Consider the following 18,910-nt stretch of genomic DNA (forward strand, 5'->3'; position numbering starts at 1 on the left):
CAATGTGCGTGGGCTAACTTAAAAGACGTTTGTAAGACGTTTGTCTCCATCGCCGAAGTCTGAATCGTCGGCCATCTTGAAAATGTTTTTCGTTGTGTCAGCGCTTGGTAGCCCCGCCCCTTTTCTGGCTTGTTTTTTTTTTTTTTTTTTTTTTTTTTTATAAGAAACTTTTATTTAAATTTTGAAACCGTATTTGTTTCTCCGCATTCTCTGCGGTTGCCAGATCCCACTCACCAGCGCGCCAACGGAAACTTGAAGTATTTCGAAGTCCAGCTGGAGAAGCAGAGGAAAGCAGAAGCAGCTTCAGAAGGTGAAGCGCGTGAGAAGAGACAGGTGAATAAAAGAGACGTGCAGATGAAGCGCTCTAAAGACCCGCTGCCCGAGAGGAAGAGATACGAGCAGCTGTGTAGAGGCGAGGGCGTGAAAATGGTGAGAACTTCAGTTTTTTAATCCCAGTTTTCACCTTCTTATGATCTGTTATAGCTCACCCACGTTATAGCAGCTTTAAACTCTCGTTCCTGCAGTTTCTTTCTTTTCCTGAAAGCTAATGATCCAAAAACAAACAGCGTATCATTCATGTCAGACTTAAAAAGCTGAGAGTGGATGTTAAGAAAACGTCACTCTATCACCATGGCATAGAAAGGAAAGTTCACCTGCTGCCTTAAAAATGTGAGTAAACACAACCAGACTGAAGGCAGAAGATCTGGACTCCATACTTTAAGCATAGAACCTTGTATTGACCAAGCCATAGCCTTGGTTGACGTGTAAGGCAACCAATCGCAGTTCGTTTTGTTCAGTGTCTCATTTAAGACTTCAAAAATAGACATTCATCGATCGTACTTTAAAGAAAGTTATTTATTAATTTATGAGTTTACACTGTAAACTACACATCATTTGGAAAGTCAAGCGTTTAGCTGATCCTCAGAAGCGTTCACCGGTACAGCTGTAGACTAGAGGTCTTTACGGGTCCACTTAGATCCGAAAACCCGAGGTTTGACCCGAGACCTGAGCAGGTTTGGGTCTAAAAGTTTCACGTGTACCTCGGACACGGGTCGGGTGTAATAATAGCGGCGTCGGGTCTCAGGTAATTTAAAACGAATGTGTTTTTAACGAACGGACCCAAGAAGACCCGAGAAGACCTCTACTGTAGACATGGTGGCTTCCCTTCTTCCAAGAGGAATTCCTGTCGAATCCAACCAATCAGATGACTACTTCGAAACTGTTCCCAATTTAGTGTGCCCCATACATCAGGCGTTCAGCCAACGGTCGGTGGACGTGGCGTCTGAAGCCGAGGCTGATAGGAGATCAGATTTGTTTCGACTCACGAGTCGTCAAGACTCGGTTTTTGGACTGATCAAGTTCAGTATCATCACAATCATTACGATTGGAGTTTAAGAGAAGAAACAAGTTCACTGAACTTTTCACGAGGCTCTCGAGTTTTACAGAAAATTATACACATTTACAGTTTTTTTCAATCGCTAACAAGCGCTTACCTATACTTAAGATAATTTTTCTAAACTCTTAACACAGACTTACACCTACAAAACACAATTGGCCAAATTGATAATTTTCCTCTCAAAAACACATTTTGTTAAATATATACTAACTCTCCATTTCAAAACAGAACACATCTTTCTCTGCACACACTAACTTTACCGAAACACTGGAAATCTGACTCAAAATGAAATTATTCTGTCAAAAAATAACACTTGTTTTCACTTCACAATGTATATGCAGTCAATCAAAGTACACCAGGTTTCAAAATACTGGCTATTGTTGACATTAGAAAAACTGCATAGACTTTTATGTTTCAGGTAACATGCAATCCACCCTTTACACAAAATTTCTTAGTTGGGAACTGTATGTCCACATGTACAGTAATGTTCACATTCAAACGCATTCCAGTAAAAAGCAAATCAGTTATTTTTTTCTTTACTGTTTACTAAAGGAGATACAGTAGAAACACAATATAATAGAACAGAAAAGGTTTTACAGTATTGCTTACAGTGAACAAAATATCATATATAAGAGCATTCTGAAAAACAAAAAAACAAAACAAAAAACAAAACAGCAAAAAGCCCAGATAAGAAGGGGGAACTAAAAATAGCACAAAATTAATGTATCTAATCCCTGCGATCTTCAGGGTTAGGCCACATGTTTTCGTCAACATCACATCTGATATCATCCAAGGCGATGCACCTGGGATAAAACCGCTTGGTATGTCGGATCCACCCTTGGCAATCTTGAACTGTGATGTCCCTGCAGCCAGCATCCATGGCTTCAAGGAGGGACATCTGGTCATGTGGCTGATGGTCATAAACCTTCCACCTCCATGCAGAAAAGAACTCCTCTATGGGGTTGAGGAAAGGTGAATAGGGTGGAAGGAAGAGACTTACCAGTCTTGGGTGGACTTCAAACCATGCTGTTATTGCTTGCGAATGATGGAAAGCAACATTGTCCCAGGTAATTACAAAGGTCCTCATGTTTTCACCCTCCTGATCCTGCTCTGGTACCAGGTGCTGGTGGAGATCATTGAGAAAGGCAAGGAGGGGCTCGGTATTATAGGGTCCAACCTGACATCTGTGAAGGAGTAATCCTGCATTTGCCATTGCTGCACACATGGTAATGTTTGCCCCTCTCTGTCCTGGCACATCAACTGTGGCCCTTTTTCCAATTATATTTCGTCCACGTCGACGCCTTTTGGATAGAATGAATCCTGCCTCATCTATGTAAATGAATTCATGAAGGGCCTGGTTGGCCTTCAATTCCATAACTCTCTGAAACAAAGTTTATGTATATCATGTCATTACTGTATACCGTACTGTACTGTAACCTATTACTGTGTAGGTTACCTACTTGCAAAGTGCAAAGCTTATAGAACTGGACATTGAATTGAATATACACTATACCTGGACATATTGTCGTCGTAGCTCCTTGACTCTCTCACTGTTCCTCTCAAAGGGAACAGTGTAGAGCTGCTTCATCCGCACTCTGTGTTTGGACAGTGTCCGTGTAATGGTTGTGAGGCTGATGCTTTCTATATTGCCAAATATCTCATGGTCCTCCACAATTCTAGTTTTAATTTCATGCAGTTTTATTGCATTATTTGCAACAACCATTTCTACAATGGCAAGCTCTTGATCATTATTGAGGAGCTTTCCTCTTCCCCCAGAGGGTGGAAGACGTTGCATTCTTTAGAGGGGAAAAAAATCAACATATGCATTACTGTATGACCTTATTGACATGTCAAGTGAGAATAGAAACAATCCATGTAAAATGCAATACTTACCTGTTGGTTTGTTGAAAGATGCGAATAATGGAGGCAACCGTTGACCGCCTCAAATTGGGTTGGACTCTTTCACCAGCCTCTCTTAGTGAGAGACCATGGTTGATTACATGGTCAATGATAGTGGCACGAATTTCATCACTGACTACTGTTCTTGCAGCCCTTGGAATGCCACCACCACGCATTCTTACACCTCTACCTTGCCCTCTCCTTGGGTCTGCTCCTCTTCCTGCACCTGCACCTCCTACTGCACCTCTCACTGCACCTCTCACTGCACCTCTTACTGCACCTGCACCTCCTACTGCACCTCTCACTGCACCTCTCACTGCACCTGCACCTCCTACTGCACCTCTCACTGCACCTCTTACTGCACCTGCACCTCCTACTGCACCTCTCACTGCACCTCTTACTGCACCTGCACCTCCTACTGCACCTCTCACTGCACCTCTCACTGCACCTCTCACTGCACCTCTCCCTGGTCCTGCACCTCTCACTGCACCTCTCACTGCACCTCTCCCTGGCCCTGCATCTCTCACTGGAGCTGGTCTTCTCCCTGGGCCCCTTGCTCGTCCTCTTCCACGTCCAGACATTACAGTGTTTGTCTTTTTCTGTTTCTGTTTCCAAAAACATCACTCCTCAAAGTCCTCATTTTATAGTAATAGAAAAAAAAAAACCCTGCCACTGAGTCTAAGCCAGAATGGAATCAGCTGTGGTTGGCCCAATTCACCCAACATAAATCAGCTGTGTGTCAATTATTCAATTGTTTGTTTATTATCAGCTGAGATATATTGTTTTTGAACTGATATCATTGCAGAAGCAGAGGTTTTTATACTGTATCTAAGGTTTGGAATATTGTTTTTGCTATTGTGGGATGTTGTGTGTTAACATTCGTGAATACTACAAAAACAATCCATAATTTTGTTGGGAGGTATAACTTGTCTGTTAAGAAAATGTAAGCATTGTGGAAATGTGTTCACTGATTGCATATTGTGTGAAAACGACATGAAATGTGTGAATGGTATGGCCACAAAAGACCGATGCTGTGCTAATTGTGTTTAGAGTTTTGAAAATGTGACAACTGTTTGGACAAACGCTTGTTAGCGACTGAAAAAAACTGTAATTGTAAAATAACTGTGGACATTTGGAAAAATCCATTTCTTATTAGCTTAGATTCATCTAATAATAAAAAAGTCCCTGGGTGCGAGCTGTTACTATAGAAACCATAATGTATCCAAACAATAACAATAATAATAATAATAATAAACATTATAAACAATAAAACAAACCCTGTGTAATTATTGTGATTTGAAACCATAAAATCGAATTCCGCGACATTTCAATTTAGTCAAAACATGTTTATTAAATGTCTCTTTGTTTCTCTCTCTGTTGTGCTTTAGACTCCTCGTAGGCAGAGCCGTCTCTTCTGTCGCTACGTCCACGGCAAGCGCAATCCTCGTCTGCTATTGGCTCCCTTCAAACAGGAGGACGAATGGGACCGCCCCCACATCGTCCGCTATCATGACATCATCTCCGACTACGAGATTGCAAAGATCAAAGAGCTCGCCAAGCCCAGGGTGAGTTCGGCCCTCCGATGATGCTCTGTGATTGGTCGTTGGATGTCGTGTCACTGACATTGTATTGTTTATAAATATCTTCTTACTTAACACATTTTTTTTTTTTTTTTTTTTTTACAAAAACTTCTAAAGGTTGGTTTGGTTCGTTTTGGCTCCGCCTTCTCCGCAGTGTTAAGCTACTCGATCTTCTACGCCCCTCAAAACTTTCAGCCTTGTCAACCTTCAGCAACCTTCTAATCGTTTCTAATTGTAAACGCGTCATGAAGGTTTTTCCGTAACTACATACAGTAACTGCATTAAATAAGTAACTGTAGCTGAAATGTCACAGATTCATACGTTACGATACTTTAATTTTTGTTACGAAACAAGCGTCAACCTTTCTTTATACCCGGTGTGATGCACAGGACATTTTCTGATTTGCTCGTAAATTGAAGACTCGTATTTTTTTATTATAAAAATGATTTCTAAAGAGATAGTTGAAGGTTTGAACTGGAATTAGAGGTTTTTATTTAATTAATTCATTTATTTTTGATCCAGCTTCAGCTCCCTAAATTCTGACCAATCGCATTTATTGCTCCCACAGACATCTTGACCAATCCCCTTCAATCCTGCACTGATTATTCTAATTTATTTGGATCTTTCTATAATTTATTTCTATAATGAACTTGGTGGGTTCGATTTCCTAAAATATAAACTCCAGTGATTTATCGATGATGAATAAACAAAGGGGGGGTGCACGGTGGCTTAGTGGTTAGCACGTTCGCCTCACACCTCCAGGGTCAGGGTTCGATTCCCGCCTCCACCTTGTGTGTGTGGATTTTGCATGTTCTCCCCGTGCCTCGGGGGTTTCCTCCGGGTACTCCGGTTTCCTCCCCCAGTCCAAAGACATACATGGTAGGTTGATTGGCATCTCTGGAAAATTGTCCATAGTGTGTGATTGTGTGAGTGAATGAGTGTGTGTGTGTGTGTGCCCTGTGATGGGCTGGCACTCCGTCCAGGGTGTATCCTGCCTTGATGCCCGATGACGCCTGAGATAGGCACAGGCTCCCCGTGACCCGAGGTAGTTCGGATAAGCGGTAGAAGATGAATGAATGAATGAATGAATAAACAAAGGCCTAATCGCTCTAGATGCTCGAACGGAGAACTGTTGCGATGCGAATACTGTAGGCAACCGGATATGACTCTGTGTGCCAAGATGTTATTTGTGTACTTTTTAAATCTTTCTTAGCAGCAAACTAGCCAGCTACAGTATCTTAGTGGCCGCAAGTTTACGATATGTGCTGCCTCACTGTTGAAGCCAACAAATGAGTCTGTGTTTATGGATCTAAAGTAAACTACTATAACCTCGCTCGGCGATGCTGCAAATCAGGCAGCTTCTCTTGGCTTTTCTCAGAGTCAGAGTTCAAAATTGCACGAAAAGGGAAACAAAAAGTGTGTGTTTGAGTGACCGGATGCTTGGAAGTGGAATTTTTCCTTCTTCATATTTAAATGTAAATCCCACCTGATGTTTTAATTGGGTCTCACTGGATCGTGAAGTCCTGATGTGCACTTTCTGTCAGATGAACAAACAAAGATCCATTCAGAGTTCTAGAGATTAGCGTTAACTCCTTTTTTTGGCTCCGTAGCTCCGGAGGGCCACCATCTCGAACCCCATCACGGGCGTGCTCGAGACCGCGTCCTACAGGATCAGCAAGAGGTAAATGACGGTGCAGGAGGGACACAGAACTCCACAGCAGAACCACATGAACAGAAACGGCTGGATATTTTTTTTTCCAGCATTAAAAACTCAATCTTCTGGATATTTCTGGAAGGTTCTGACGTTTTGTTTTGTTCCTGATTCCTAGAACAGGATCCATTTTTACTGTATAATCAGTATGGCTGCATCATGTGATCTTGCTGAGGAGTTCTGGTGGAATACGAGTGAGGACGCTTTGCTTTTTCCTGCCGTAGATTTTTTTAACATGACTGCCATGCAACGGGGACAAAAATCCGTTTCCCATAGGCATTATGGGAAATTCAAAATTAGGACAAACCTCAGAACCTCAGCCTCAGTAGGGATGAGTAAAATAAGTGAACCGATTGAGTGAAATTGACCGGATGAATCGTATCCCTGTTTTGCTGCTAGTCATTATTTAGCATCACTGACCTTCTCCTTCTCTTTGTCCTTCTCTGTTTTTCTCCTTTTTTCCCCTTCACACTTTTTCCTCCATGCATTTTATCTCTTTGTCTGCCTGTTCTTGGGATTAGCTAAAGCGTGCTACAGTACATGACCCCGCTACGGGAAAACTCACCACGGCTCAGTACAGAGTCTCCAAAAGGTAATGAACTCAATTCTATTTAAAATTGATTTAAACGCAGAGTAGACTGAGGGACGGAGAGAGACGGAGAGCAGGAAGGGGGTGGAAGCGGGAGAAAAGGGGGAGAAGAAAACGATATGAATGGAGGAAGGTAGACAGACAGACAGTGAGAGAGAGAGAGACAGAGAGAGAGAGACAGAGAGAGAGAGAGAAAGAGAGAGACAGTGAGACAGAGAGAGTCAGAGAGAGAGACAGCGAGACAGAGAGAGACAGCGAGACAGAGAGAGTCAGAGAGAGAGACAGCGAGAGTCAGAGAGAGAGACAGAGAGAGTCAGAGAGAGAGACAGCGAGACAGAGAGAGACAGCAAGACAGAGAGAGTCAGAGGGAGAGACAGCAAGAGAGAGAGCCCAAAAGACAGAGTAAGAGAGGGAGAGAGACAAACAAAGAGAAACATACATACAGACAGACAAGGAAAGATAGACACTGACAGACAAAGAGACAGACAGAGAGACAGAGATGGACAGATAGAGCTAGATAGGAAGATGGTGTAAGAGGAACGAGGAAGGGAAAGTATAAGGTTCAAATTGAAGAAAGTTGAAAGAGAAGAAGAAAAGTGGACAAAAACAAAAGGATGTACGACTGGAGAACACAAAGGCGTTAAGAAAAATAACAAAAGAAAATAAAGCAAAATAATAAAGATATACACAAACCAACAGACCCAGTGATCCGAAATGTAAAGCAGACATAAAACACAATAAGATAATATAAAAAAATTAAATCCGCTATACACAGTTTACACACACGCACACACGCACGCACGCACGCACGCACGCACGCACACACACACACACACACACAAACACAACTAGCCACTTGAATCAAAGTTATACATAGAAGGACGAATCATCAGGCTACACTGAAGTGGTTTAACTAAGCCTGGTCATTACACGTGTGCATGCATGTGTGTGTGTGTGTGTGTGTGTGTTGGGTGGAGTTTATTTAACCCACACTGAATTCATGTGTAGAGTTTTTGTAAGGCCTACGTGAGCAAGGGCACGCTCCAGAAAAGAAAGACGGGTGAAAAAAAGGCAAGAATTCTGTGTGGGGGATGAGAGAGAGAGAGAGAGAGAGAGAGAGAGGTTTAGAGAAATGAGGAAGTGGTGGGATGACAAGAGAGAGAAAGAGAAAGAGAGAAGTGGAAAACAAGATAATAAAGAAGGAGTAAGATAGAGAGATAGAAAGAAGGATGTGAAAGTGGAATTGAATAGTTAAGGGGAACAAATGAAAGGAGAGGGATGTGGGGGTTAGAGAGAGGTGAAGAAAAAGAAGAATAAAGCAAAGGAAAGATCCAATCCAATCAGAACACAGCTTTCCTGTAGTCAGATATGACAGTGTGGCACACACACACACACATGCATACACACACACACTACACTACACACCCAAACGCACACACACCAAGAAACGCACACATGCACACACACACAAACACACACACAAATGCACACACACAAACACACAGCTCTGTGAACACAGAAGCTGTTCAGAACATGATTCAGCAGTACTGTGGTGTAGTGGCTAATACTGGAATAGCTAATTGTATATAGCTAACACTAACTAGCAAGGGGCTGTTAACATGGAGGAAGCAGGAAGTGACAGATAGCTATTGTACTTAGCATTTAAAAGCAAACAGATCAAACAGCATCTTGAGAAATGATTTTAAAACTTAGCTTTGTTCTTTTTTTTTTTAACTGTTTCTTATCTTTCTTTCCGATAATGCTCATCATTTCGATCTCCCTTTACTTCACCTTTTTAACACCGCTTCATGAGCACACTCACCGAAAAGGTGTTTTTATTTTCAGTTGTTTCACCTCAGCATACAGTCGGTGTTAATTCGCTAATTCATTCATTTATTTGTTAATTAGATTCTTTAAAATGATAAGGTGTTTTTGAGAATTAGTTAATTACTTTCAAACCACAATTATTAGCTACAAGAATCAGCTAGTTACTTTAAAATCAGGTATTAGTTACCTTAAAACTATGAGTTTTTTTTTATTAGCTACAATTAGCTAACCGTAAAAAAAACATTTTTTTTTCCAAGAAATATCTAGTTACTATAAAACCAAAAGTGTTTGTTAGTTAGCTAGTTACTGTAAAACCTTTTTGAGAATTTGTTCATTTACAACCATGTACTTTTTTCAACAATTATCTAAATACCTTAAAACTATGAAAACTATTTTTTTAATTAGCTAAAATTAGCTAAACATAAAGTGGTGGCTTTTTTATTTTTAGAATTATCAAGTTGCTGTAAAGCCAAAAAAGAGTTAGTTACTTTAAAACCATGAAGAGTTTGTTTTTGGGGGACTTAGCTAGCTACGTTAAGTCTTAAGTATTTTATGCTACTTTTAACTTTAAATTGTGAGAGCAGGATTTATACTTTGGCTATAAAACCTGTAAATGCTCCAGTACTTTAATCAAATTAATCAGCGGTTATCTGATTGAGCGAACAAGATATCCAGGTGAAGAAAGTCTGCTCTGAAGCATGTTAAGTTCTTATTCACTAACATGGGATTCTGTAACAAGGAACGCATTCGAGACGGTGAATAATGTCTCATTTTGTGTAAGTGTAAAGATTCGTTCCTGTATTAATTCATCCTCATTTCACCACATAGTGCCTGGTTAACGGGTTACGAGCACCCAGTGATCGACAGGATCAACCAGCGCATCGAGGACGTCACGGGCCTGGACGTGCTCACAGCCGAGGAGCTTCAGGTGAGCGCGGGATTAAAAACATCAACCTTCTGAATATTTTTACAAAGAAGATGTTTACATAAGCTCCTCTTAGGGGTTGAGAGAAAAGTTAGCTGTATATAGTTGTTTTTTTTTTTTTCAGATTTTATTACACGTTATGGACAATTACGGTATTATAAAATATTAATTACATCTTATTCAACCTTTTTTTATTTCAATCCAAAGCATCTAGCTGAGGATCCTCTAGTATGGTGATGATGGTGATATGATTTCAGTATCAGCATGTTTTATCGTTATTTTTTTTTTAAACGACAACGACGGATACAAACTCTAGAAAAATTGATGTCAAAGATTTTAAATGGTCAATATTTCAAGTTCAAGTTCAAGTTAGCTTTATTGTCATTCCGCTACATGTTGAGACATGCAGTGGAACGATATGTCGTGTCTCACAGGTCAACGGTGCAACATACTGTACATACAGACGTAAACATATACGAAGCAGGGGGCAGGTACAGACTATGCCATCGGTACAAAAAAATACATTCAAGAAATAAATATAAAAATGGAAAGAGATAAAAAAAAGAAATTAAACTGTTATACAGTAGATAGATAGATAGATAGATAGATAGATAGATAGATAGATAGATAGATAGATAGATAGATAGAAGCGGGCTAGTGCACGATTCACTTATTCAATATCACTTCTTTTTATCGACATTACAGTAAAATGTTAAATTAGAAATAAAATTAAACATAATCTAATTAATAAAAAGGTATCATGTATTAATAAATAAATTATTAAATTTAATTTGGATGAAATAATTTTTATGTTACTTGGAGCTTGAAACAAAAATTGCTTTCAGATGATTTACAGATGATTAAAAATTGATGTATTTTTATTTATTTATTTATTTATTTATTTTTATTTCAGGTAGCAAACTACGGTGTTGGAGGACAGTATGAGCCGCATTTCGACTTCGGCAGGGTGAGTTAGTTTATTTCCACTAAACAGACAAACTGAAATGTTTTTTTCTCAGTGTTTAGATTATTGTTATTCGGGACAATTCCATGTTTTTTTTTTTGCTTCAATTTTATTGCTCCACTCTAAGAATCAAGCAATAAACACAAATGCGAGGCTAAAACGTTTGTAATTGTTGGAATGTGGATCTTATTCAATATTGATGGACGGAGTCTCCAGTATCAGTGTGAGAGAAATAAAACTTGGGGTGTTTTAAAACTCCCAACTCTCCAAATCCCACAAAAACTTTATTCCTTCCTGATTAAAACATGACTGTTAGTGTAATAAACACTCAACTGATTTAAGGATTAATGCTAATCAGAGACATAAACTGTGGTGTAGCTCATTATAGTTTTTTAATATCACTATACCTGTGTAGTTATTTGTGTGTGTGTATGTGCTTGTGTGTGTGTGTGTGTGTGTGTGTGTGTGTGTGTGTGTGTGTGTGTCTGTCCAGAAAGATGAGCCGGATGCGTTTAAAGAGCTTGGCACAGGGAACCGAATCGCTACCTGGCTGTTTTATGTAAGTCATCGCTGTTATACATCACTCCCCCTTTCATCTCTTATGTCCTCTGCACCCCCCCCCCCCCCACACACACACGGAGACACATACACAAACTGTGTTCCAGCGTGTAATATACTGTACCCAAAATATTCAATAAACACTAGCTTTTTATTTTGTTGTGAAAATTCCATTCTGTATTTTTTTTATTTCTTTACTAACATGTTATTTCTTCACAATTGTTTTGTGCAGTTGTGTTTTCTACTTTTACCCTTAAAACCAATCCATCCATCCATCCATCCATCCATCCATCCCATCTATTGATCCACTCATTTTTCCATTTCCTTCCCTCCATTTATATAGCCAGTCTACTGGTAATCATGCATCTATCCATCTGTCTGTTGATTTATCCATCCAGCAAACCATCCATTCATCCATCCATCTATCCATCCAACCATCCATCACCCCATTCATCCATCTGTTTAGCTGTCCATCCATCCATGCATCAATCAATGTATATTTTATTTTTTTATTGAAAAATCAACAATCACAAATACAAGAATGTATACAGAAATTCTCCATTTTCCTTTTTCAAACAACAAAGAGCAGACACTCCCACCCCGCCACCCAAAACAAAAACAAACCCCCAGACAAAGACACACACACACACACTCATGCGCGCACGCACAAACACCCCACATCCCCCTGTTAAAACAACTGAAGAAACGAAAAAAAGGTTATGCATACAGTCCAATTATTGACCGAATTAGAACTCTTATCAGGTAACACCTGTAGTCTCCTAAAGTAAGAAATAACAGGTTGCCACTTGCAAAAAAAAGGTATCAGTAGAACCCCTCAGTGTATATTTTATTTTCTCCAACTTAAGAAAGAACATCAGATCCTTAAACCACTGAGAGATGGAGGGACATCTTATTGCCTTCCAGTGCAGAAGTATACAACGTCTGGCAAACAAAGATGCATCAATCAATGTGCTCAACTGTCCATCCATCCATCCATCCATCCAATCATCCATCCAACAATGTGCTCAACTGTCCATCCATCCATCCATCCATCCATCCATCCATCGATCCATCCATCCATCCATCCATCCATCTATCCATCCATCCATACATACATACATACATACATACATCAAATCCATCCATCCATCCATCGTCCTGTCCATCCATCTGTTTAGTTTTCTATCTATACATCTATTCATCCATCCATCCAGCTGTCCATCCATCCATGTGCCCAACTGTCCATCAAACCATTCATCCATCCATCCATACATACTCACAACTGCCCATCCATTTATCCATCCATTCATCCATCCAATTACCCAGCCAACCCTCTATTCATCTGTCCATCCATTTAAGCACGCATACATCCAGTCATCTGCTCATCCTTCTGTTCTTCCAGCTGCTAATCCATTCACCGTTCCAAAATAAATGTAAAACATCCATTCAACACATCGATCCATCTCACAGTTTTCAAATTTATTTTCAGCGTCTCACGTCTTGTGGTTTAAAATCTACATGTTTTATAGTTTGATAAATCCAGTGCACAACGATAAATCCACTTGCACAACGATCTGATCTCCCCTTCAGCCACAGCTCGCAAACTTGGGGTAACCATGGACAATCAACTGTCCTTTTCCTCTCATGTTGCTAATGTGACTCGCTCATGTCGGTTTCTTCTTTACAACATTAGAAGGATTCGGCCATTTCTGTCCACACAGGCTGCTCAGGTACTTGTTCAGTCTCTTGTCATTTCTAGACTGGATTACTGCAATGCACTGCTGGCAGGTCTACCTATGAACGCAATCCGTCCTCTGCAAATGATCCAAAATGCAGCTGCCCGGCTTGTTTTCAACCTGCCAAAGTTCTCGCACACCACCCCGCTGCTGCGATCCCTCCACTGGCTTCCGGTAGCTGCACGCATCAGATTCAAAACACTGATGCTGGCCTACAAAGCCAAAAATGGACCAGCTCCCTCTTACCTCAAAGCCCTCATCACTCCTCGCACTGCACCCCGCACCCTCCGATCTACCAGCACTGCTCGACTGGTTCCACCATCTCTCAGGGTAAGAGGCAAGTATACCACAAGACTCTTCTCTGTACTGGCACCAAGGTGGTGGAATGAACTTCCCCTAGAGGTCCGGACAGCTGAGTCACTGGCTATTTTCAAGCGGCGGTTGAAGACCTACTTATTCAGGAAACACTTCAACTAGCACTTCTTTCCTTATCTTTTGCATTAAAAAAAAAATAAAATACACCTTTGACACTTACAATTTCATTGCAACTTTGAACAATTGTTTTAAACTCATGGTATCTTAAGTATGTAACTTAGTGAGCCAGCATTAATGTATTCAATGTTAGAGATTTAAGCACTTATGTACGTCGCTCTGGATAAGGGCGTCTGCCAAATGCTGTAAATGTAAATGTAAATGTAAATAAATCTGATGCTATATCCATGAAATATCTCTAATCTTTTTGGATTGTGTACTGTAGATGAGTGACGTGGCAGCAGGTGGCGCTACAGTGTTCACAGATGTTGGAGCTGCAGTTTGGCCTAAAAAGGTGAGACTCATCTTTCCTGCTCTTACACTGAATACTGAATTAACTAATGCTAGTCATTATATTACTGCTTATACTGTAGGTGTGTTAACGAGTGTGTGTGTGTTACAGGGAACAGCAGTATTCTGGTATAACCTTTTCTCCAGTGGTGAGGGAGATTACAGCACGAGGCACGCCGCCTGTCCTGTTCTGGTTGGCAACAAGTGGGGTGAGTGTGTTCTTCACACACTCTCTTACTCATTTTCTACTGCTTATCCGAACTACCTCGGGTCACGGGCAGCCTGTGTCTATCTCAGGCGTCATCGGGCATCAAGGCAGGATACACCCTGGACGGAGTGCCAACCCATCGCAGGGCACACACACACACTCTCATTCACTCACACAATTACACACTACGGACAATTTTCCAGAGATGCCAATCAACCTACCATGCATGTCTTTGGACCGGGGAGGAAACCGGAGTACCCGGAGGAAACCCCCGAGGCACGGGGAGAACATGCAAACTCCACACACACAAGGTGCAGGCGGGAATCGAACCCCCAACCCTGGAGGTGTGAGGCGAACGTGCTAACCACTAAGCCACCGTGCCGCCCTGTTCTTCACACATCTCTATTATATTTCTACTAAAATTCACCTGATTTTCATTCATAGGTTTTGAAGTCTAAGAGAAAAAATACATTTGAAATCAGTTTTACATCATAATTTACCTCACAAATGACTTTTGCGTTGAGTCGAACAAATCCTTCACTAGTGAATTGAAAATTGGAGTGAATTTCTAGAGTAATGAGGAACTGGAATTGGATCTGGATCTGGAGCCACTAAATTGAAAGAAAGTATTTAGGAGAATAAGTGGCAACACAATAGGGTTTAGTTAATCTTTTTTTTTCTTTTTTTTTTGTACCTTTTTTACATTTTCAGGTTTAGATTAAAACTCTGTGCAAACTTCCAGTAAAAAGGTCCTCAATAATACAAAATGTAATAATATAAATGACCAGATTCCCTGCCTGTGCTTCCTGGACCCCACTTTAACCTTGTAGACGTTCTAGATTCTTCTATTTTTTTGGCCGCGTTCACACTGCAAGTCTTAATGCTCAATTCAGATATTTTGCTCAGATCTGATTTTTTTTGTTTGGCTGTTCACATTACCTTTTAAAATGTGGCCTATATCAGATACCAGTGTGAACTGTTTGCTGTTTTCAAACTGACCCGCATGCGCAAACGAACAATAACAATGACGTCACACGCAGCACGCTGTTGCGCTAAAGTTGGCGAGGTTATGGAGGAAGTAAGCATTTTCGCTTTTCTTTCTAAATGTTTGTGTAATGGCAGCACAGAGACGCAGTGTTTTGAAAATTTTCGGCTGTTGAGGGCAACTTTTGATTATTTGATCCATTTTGTAGGCGGAGTCACGTTTGTGTGCGAACTCACCGGCGCATAATTGTGACGAATGTCGATGTAGATTGACGTAAAAGTCGCATCAAATCCGCCTCGGTTGTTCACACTGCGGCCACATTGGAAAAAAATCAGATTTGGGTCTGATTCAGGACCACATATGGAAGTGGTCTGAATCTGGTCTAGATTTGAGTGTTCACACTACTCCTGAAGAAGTCTGACCTGGTCACTTGACCCCAAAAAAATCAGATTTGGGCCACTTTTACCTGCAGTGTGAACGTGGCTTTAGTCTGATGATCTTTTCTTCCTTTCTTTTTTAACAGTGTCGAACAAATGGATCCATGAGCGAGGGCAGGAGTTCAGGCGACCTTGCGGCCTCAGCGAGACGGAATGACGAAAAGAAAACCTGTCCTTTTCCTCCTCCTCCATCCTTCACACCCTCAATACACTGACAATCTCTTGTTTGCTTTACTCTTTAGTCTTAGAACGACCACGAGTCACACACGCACACACACACACACACACACACACACACACACACACACACACACACAAATGTCCAGCTGTATGTGACAACAGATCTAACAGCTTAAAGCAGTCAAAACATTAACCACTGAAGAATTCAAGCACTCCAAACATAAAATAAATAAAGAAATAAAACCCAAACAAGTTTTTTTTTTCTTATTTAAGAGTTCAAGTCTGACCAACAGAGCCGTTTTATATATAGAAATAAATCAGGGTTTGAGCTTTTAACCAGACAGTGAGGCATTCTTACAAAACTCAAATTCCTGGTGTGTCCAAAGTTTTTTTTCCCTGTTACTGGATTTCAATTTTATTTATCTGAAGAGGTCAAAACTTTATATGTGTTTTTTTCTTTGTGTCTATGGTTTTTTGAAAAGTGTCATGTTTTCTGTGTTAATAAAATATTGTGCCTTTCATGAGTGGATTTTATTCCTTTGTCTGGTTTCAAAGCAGAATGATGTAGTAGCTCCGATATCAACATATAGATTTAGTTGGAGTTGGAAAGAAAACTGGATCAAACTGCAATTCCATCCTGACACTCTCTGTGACAAGCGAGATTCAACCAACTCAACATGGCTATGCTTAGGAACTGTATTAAGACCTACATCAGTAATATGTTTGCACAAGTAACGTTCTAGCATTTATAAATCACTCACTCTCTCTCTCACTCATTTTCTACCGCTTATCCGAACTACCTCGGGTCACGGGGAGCCTGTGCCTATCTCAGGCGTCATCGGGCATCAAGGCAGGATACACCCTGGACGGAGTGCCAACCCATCGCAGGACACACACACACTCTCATTCACTCACGCACTCACACACTAGGGACAATTTTCCAGAGATGCCAATCAAACTACCATGCATGTTTTTGGACCGGGGGAGGAAACCGGAGTACCCGGAGGAAACCCCCGAGGCACGGGGAGAACATGCAAACTCCACACACACAAGGCGGAGGCGGGAATCGAACCCCGACCCTGGAGGTGTGAGGCGAACGTGCTAACCACTAAACCACTATTCTTCCATTACTTCCATAAACTTTAAACATCTGACCAATCAGAATTGAGAATTCCACAGTGCTATGGTGTAAAGATTACAAAGTAAAGCTATGAATTAGTAAAGTCATGAATGGTGACTGTGAGGTTTGGATACGATGACCAGACCTTGTGTTGTGGTTTATACAGTGTGTGAGAGTGTATGAGAATGTGTGTGTGTACAAGTGTGTGAGAGTGTGTGAAACTGTGAGACAGTGTGTAAGATTGTATGAGATGATGTTAGAGGGTCTGACAGTCAAGAAGCTTTTATTGTTATTTCAACCATTTCTCCAGGACCATGAAGCTACATAAAATGACACAGAGCTAAGGACTTCTGTCCTAGCCACATAAAGTACAACGTGTGCAACCTAGTGCAACAGTGTGAGACGATACAATTCACTAGAGGACAAATACACAAAATAGCACTGACCAGTGTGCATACTGTATAATATAAAGTATATTGTGTGAGTTGTCGATTGTGTGAGTGATTAATGAGGATGTGTGTTACTGTCTGTGAGGATGTGTTACTGTGTGTGAGGATGTGTGCTACTGTGTGAGAATGTGTTACTGTGTGTGAGAATGTGTGTTACTGTGTGTGAGGATGTGTGTTGCTGTGTGTGAGGATGTGTGTTACTGTGTTACTATGTGTGTTACTGTGTGTGACAATGTGTGTTACTGTGTGTGAGAATGTGTGTTACTGTGTGTGACGATGTGTGTTACTGTGTTACTATGTGGGTTACTGTGTGTGAGGATGTGTGTTACTGTGTGTGAGAATGTGTGTTACTGTGTGTGAGGATGTGTGTTACTGTGTGTGAGAATGTGTGTGAGGATGTGTGTTACTGTGTGTGAGAATGTGTGTTACTGTGTGTGAGGATGTGTGTTACTGTGTTACTATGTGTGTTACTGTGTGTGAGAATGTGTGTTACTGTGTGTGACGATGTGTGTTACTGTGTGTGAGGATGTGTGTTACTGTGTTACTATGTGTGTTACTGTGTGTGAGAATGTGTGTGAGGATGTGTGTTACTGTGTGTGAGAATGTGTGTTACTGTTTGTGGGGATGTGTGTTAGTGTGTGTGAGAATGTGTTATAGTGTGTGAGGATGTGTGTTACTGTGTGTGAGAATGTGTGTTACTGTGTGTGAGAATGTGTGTTACTGTGTGTGAGAATGTGTGTTACTGTGTGTGGGGATGTGTGTTACTGTGTGTGAGAATGTGTGTTAATGTGTGTGAGGATGTGTTACTGTGTGTGAGGATGTGTGAGAATGTGTGTTACTGTGTGTGAGAATGTGTGTTACTGTGTGTGAGGATGTGTGTGAGAACGTGTGTTACTGTGTGTGAGAATGTATGAGAATGTGTGTTACTGTGTGTGACGATGTGTGTGGGAATGTGTGAGAATGTGTGTTACTGTGTGTGAGAATGTGTGTGAGAATGTATGAGAATGTGTGTTACTGTGTGTGAGAATGTATGAGAATGTGTGTTACTGTGTGTGAGAATGTGTGTTACTGTGTGTGAGAATGTGTGTTACTGTGTGTGAGAATGTGTGTTACTGTGTGTGAGAATGTGTGTGAGAATGTATGAGAATGTGTGTTACTGTGTGTGAGAATGTGTGTGAGAATGTATGAGAATGTGTGTGAGAATGTGTGTTACTGTGTGTGAGAATGTGTGAGGATGTGTGTTACTGTGTGTGAGAATGTGTGTGAGAATGTATGAGGATGTGTGTTACAGTGTGTGAGAATGTGTGTGAGAATGTGTGTTACTGTGTGTGAGGATGTGTGAGAATGCGTGAGGATGTGTGTTACTGTGTGTAAGAATGTGTGTGAGAATGTGTGTTACTGTGTGTTACTGTGTGTGAGGATGTGTGTTACTGTGTGTGAGAATGTGTGTTACTGTGTGTTACTGTGTGTGAGGATGTGTGTGTTACTGTGTGTGAAAATGTGTTATTGTGTGTTACTGTGTGT

General features: G+C 40.9%; 2 protein-coding genes across 3 annotated transcripts in view; one reads left to right on the top strand and one right to left on the bottom strand.

Annotated features, from left to right (window-relative positions):
• Positions 1 to 16,336, top strand: part of p4ha1b (prolyl 4-hydroxylase, alpha polypeptide I b) — a 26,608-nt gene extending 10,272 nt beyond the window's left edge. The window contains exons 7-15 of one of the 2 annotated variants that reach the window (XM_060878948.1): positions 224 to 429; positions 4,684 to 4,860; positions 7,108 to 7,178; positions 9,831 to 9,930; positions 10,841 to 10,894; positions 11,385 to 11,450; positions 13,943 to 14,011; positions 14,120 to 14,216; positions 15,724 to 16,336. In XM_060878948.1, the coding sequence (XP_060734931.1) occupies positions 224 to 429; positions 4,684 to 4,860; positions 7,108 to 7,178; positions 9,831 to 9,930; positions 10,841 to 10,894; positions 11,385 to 11,450; positions 13,943 to 14,011; positions 14,120 to 14,216; positions 15,724 to 15,794 (911 nt within the window). In that variant the 3' untranslated portion in view covers positions 15,795 to 16,336. Of the gene's footprint in view, positions 1 to 223; positions 430 to 4,683; positions 4,861 to 6,485; positions 6,557 to 7,107; positions 7,179 to 9,830; positions 9,931 to 10,840; positions 10,895 to 11,384; positions 11,451 to 13,942; positions 14,012 to 14,119; positions 14,217 to 15,723 lie in introns of both variants that reach the window. The other variant, XM_060878947.1, reaches the window with a different exon arrangement.
• On the bottom strand, positions 1,828 to 4,401 carry LOC132851963 (uncharacterized). The gene is made up of 3 exons (XM_060878954.1): positions 3,786 to 4,401; positions 2,910 to 3,539; positions 1,828 to 2,777 (listed from the first exon to the last, which is right to left on the bottom strand). The coding sequence occupies exons 2-3, from the start codon at positions 3,189 to 3,191 to the stop codon at positions 2,124 to 2,126; spliced, it is 936 nt and encodes a 311-aa protein (XP_060734937.1). The 5' UTR covers positions 3,192 to 3,539; positions 3,786 to 4,401; the 3' UTR covers positions 1,828 to 2,123.
• Positions 16,337 to 18,910: the final 2,574 nt, after the last annotated feature.

Source organism: Tachysurus vachellii, chromosome 10 (genome assembly GCF_030014155.1).
Source record: "Tachysurus vachellii isolate PV-2020 chromosome 10, HZAU_Pvac_v1, whole genome shotgun sequence".
Lineage (NCBI taxonomy): Eukaryota > Metazoa > Chordata > Actinopteri > Siluriformes > Bagridae > Tachysurus > Tachysurus vachellii.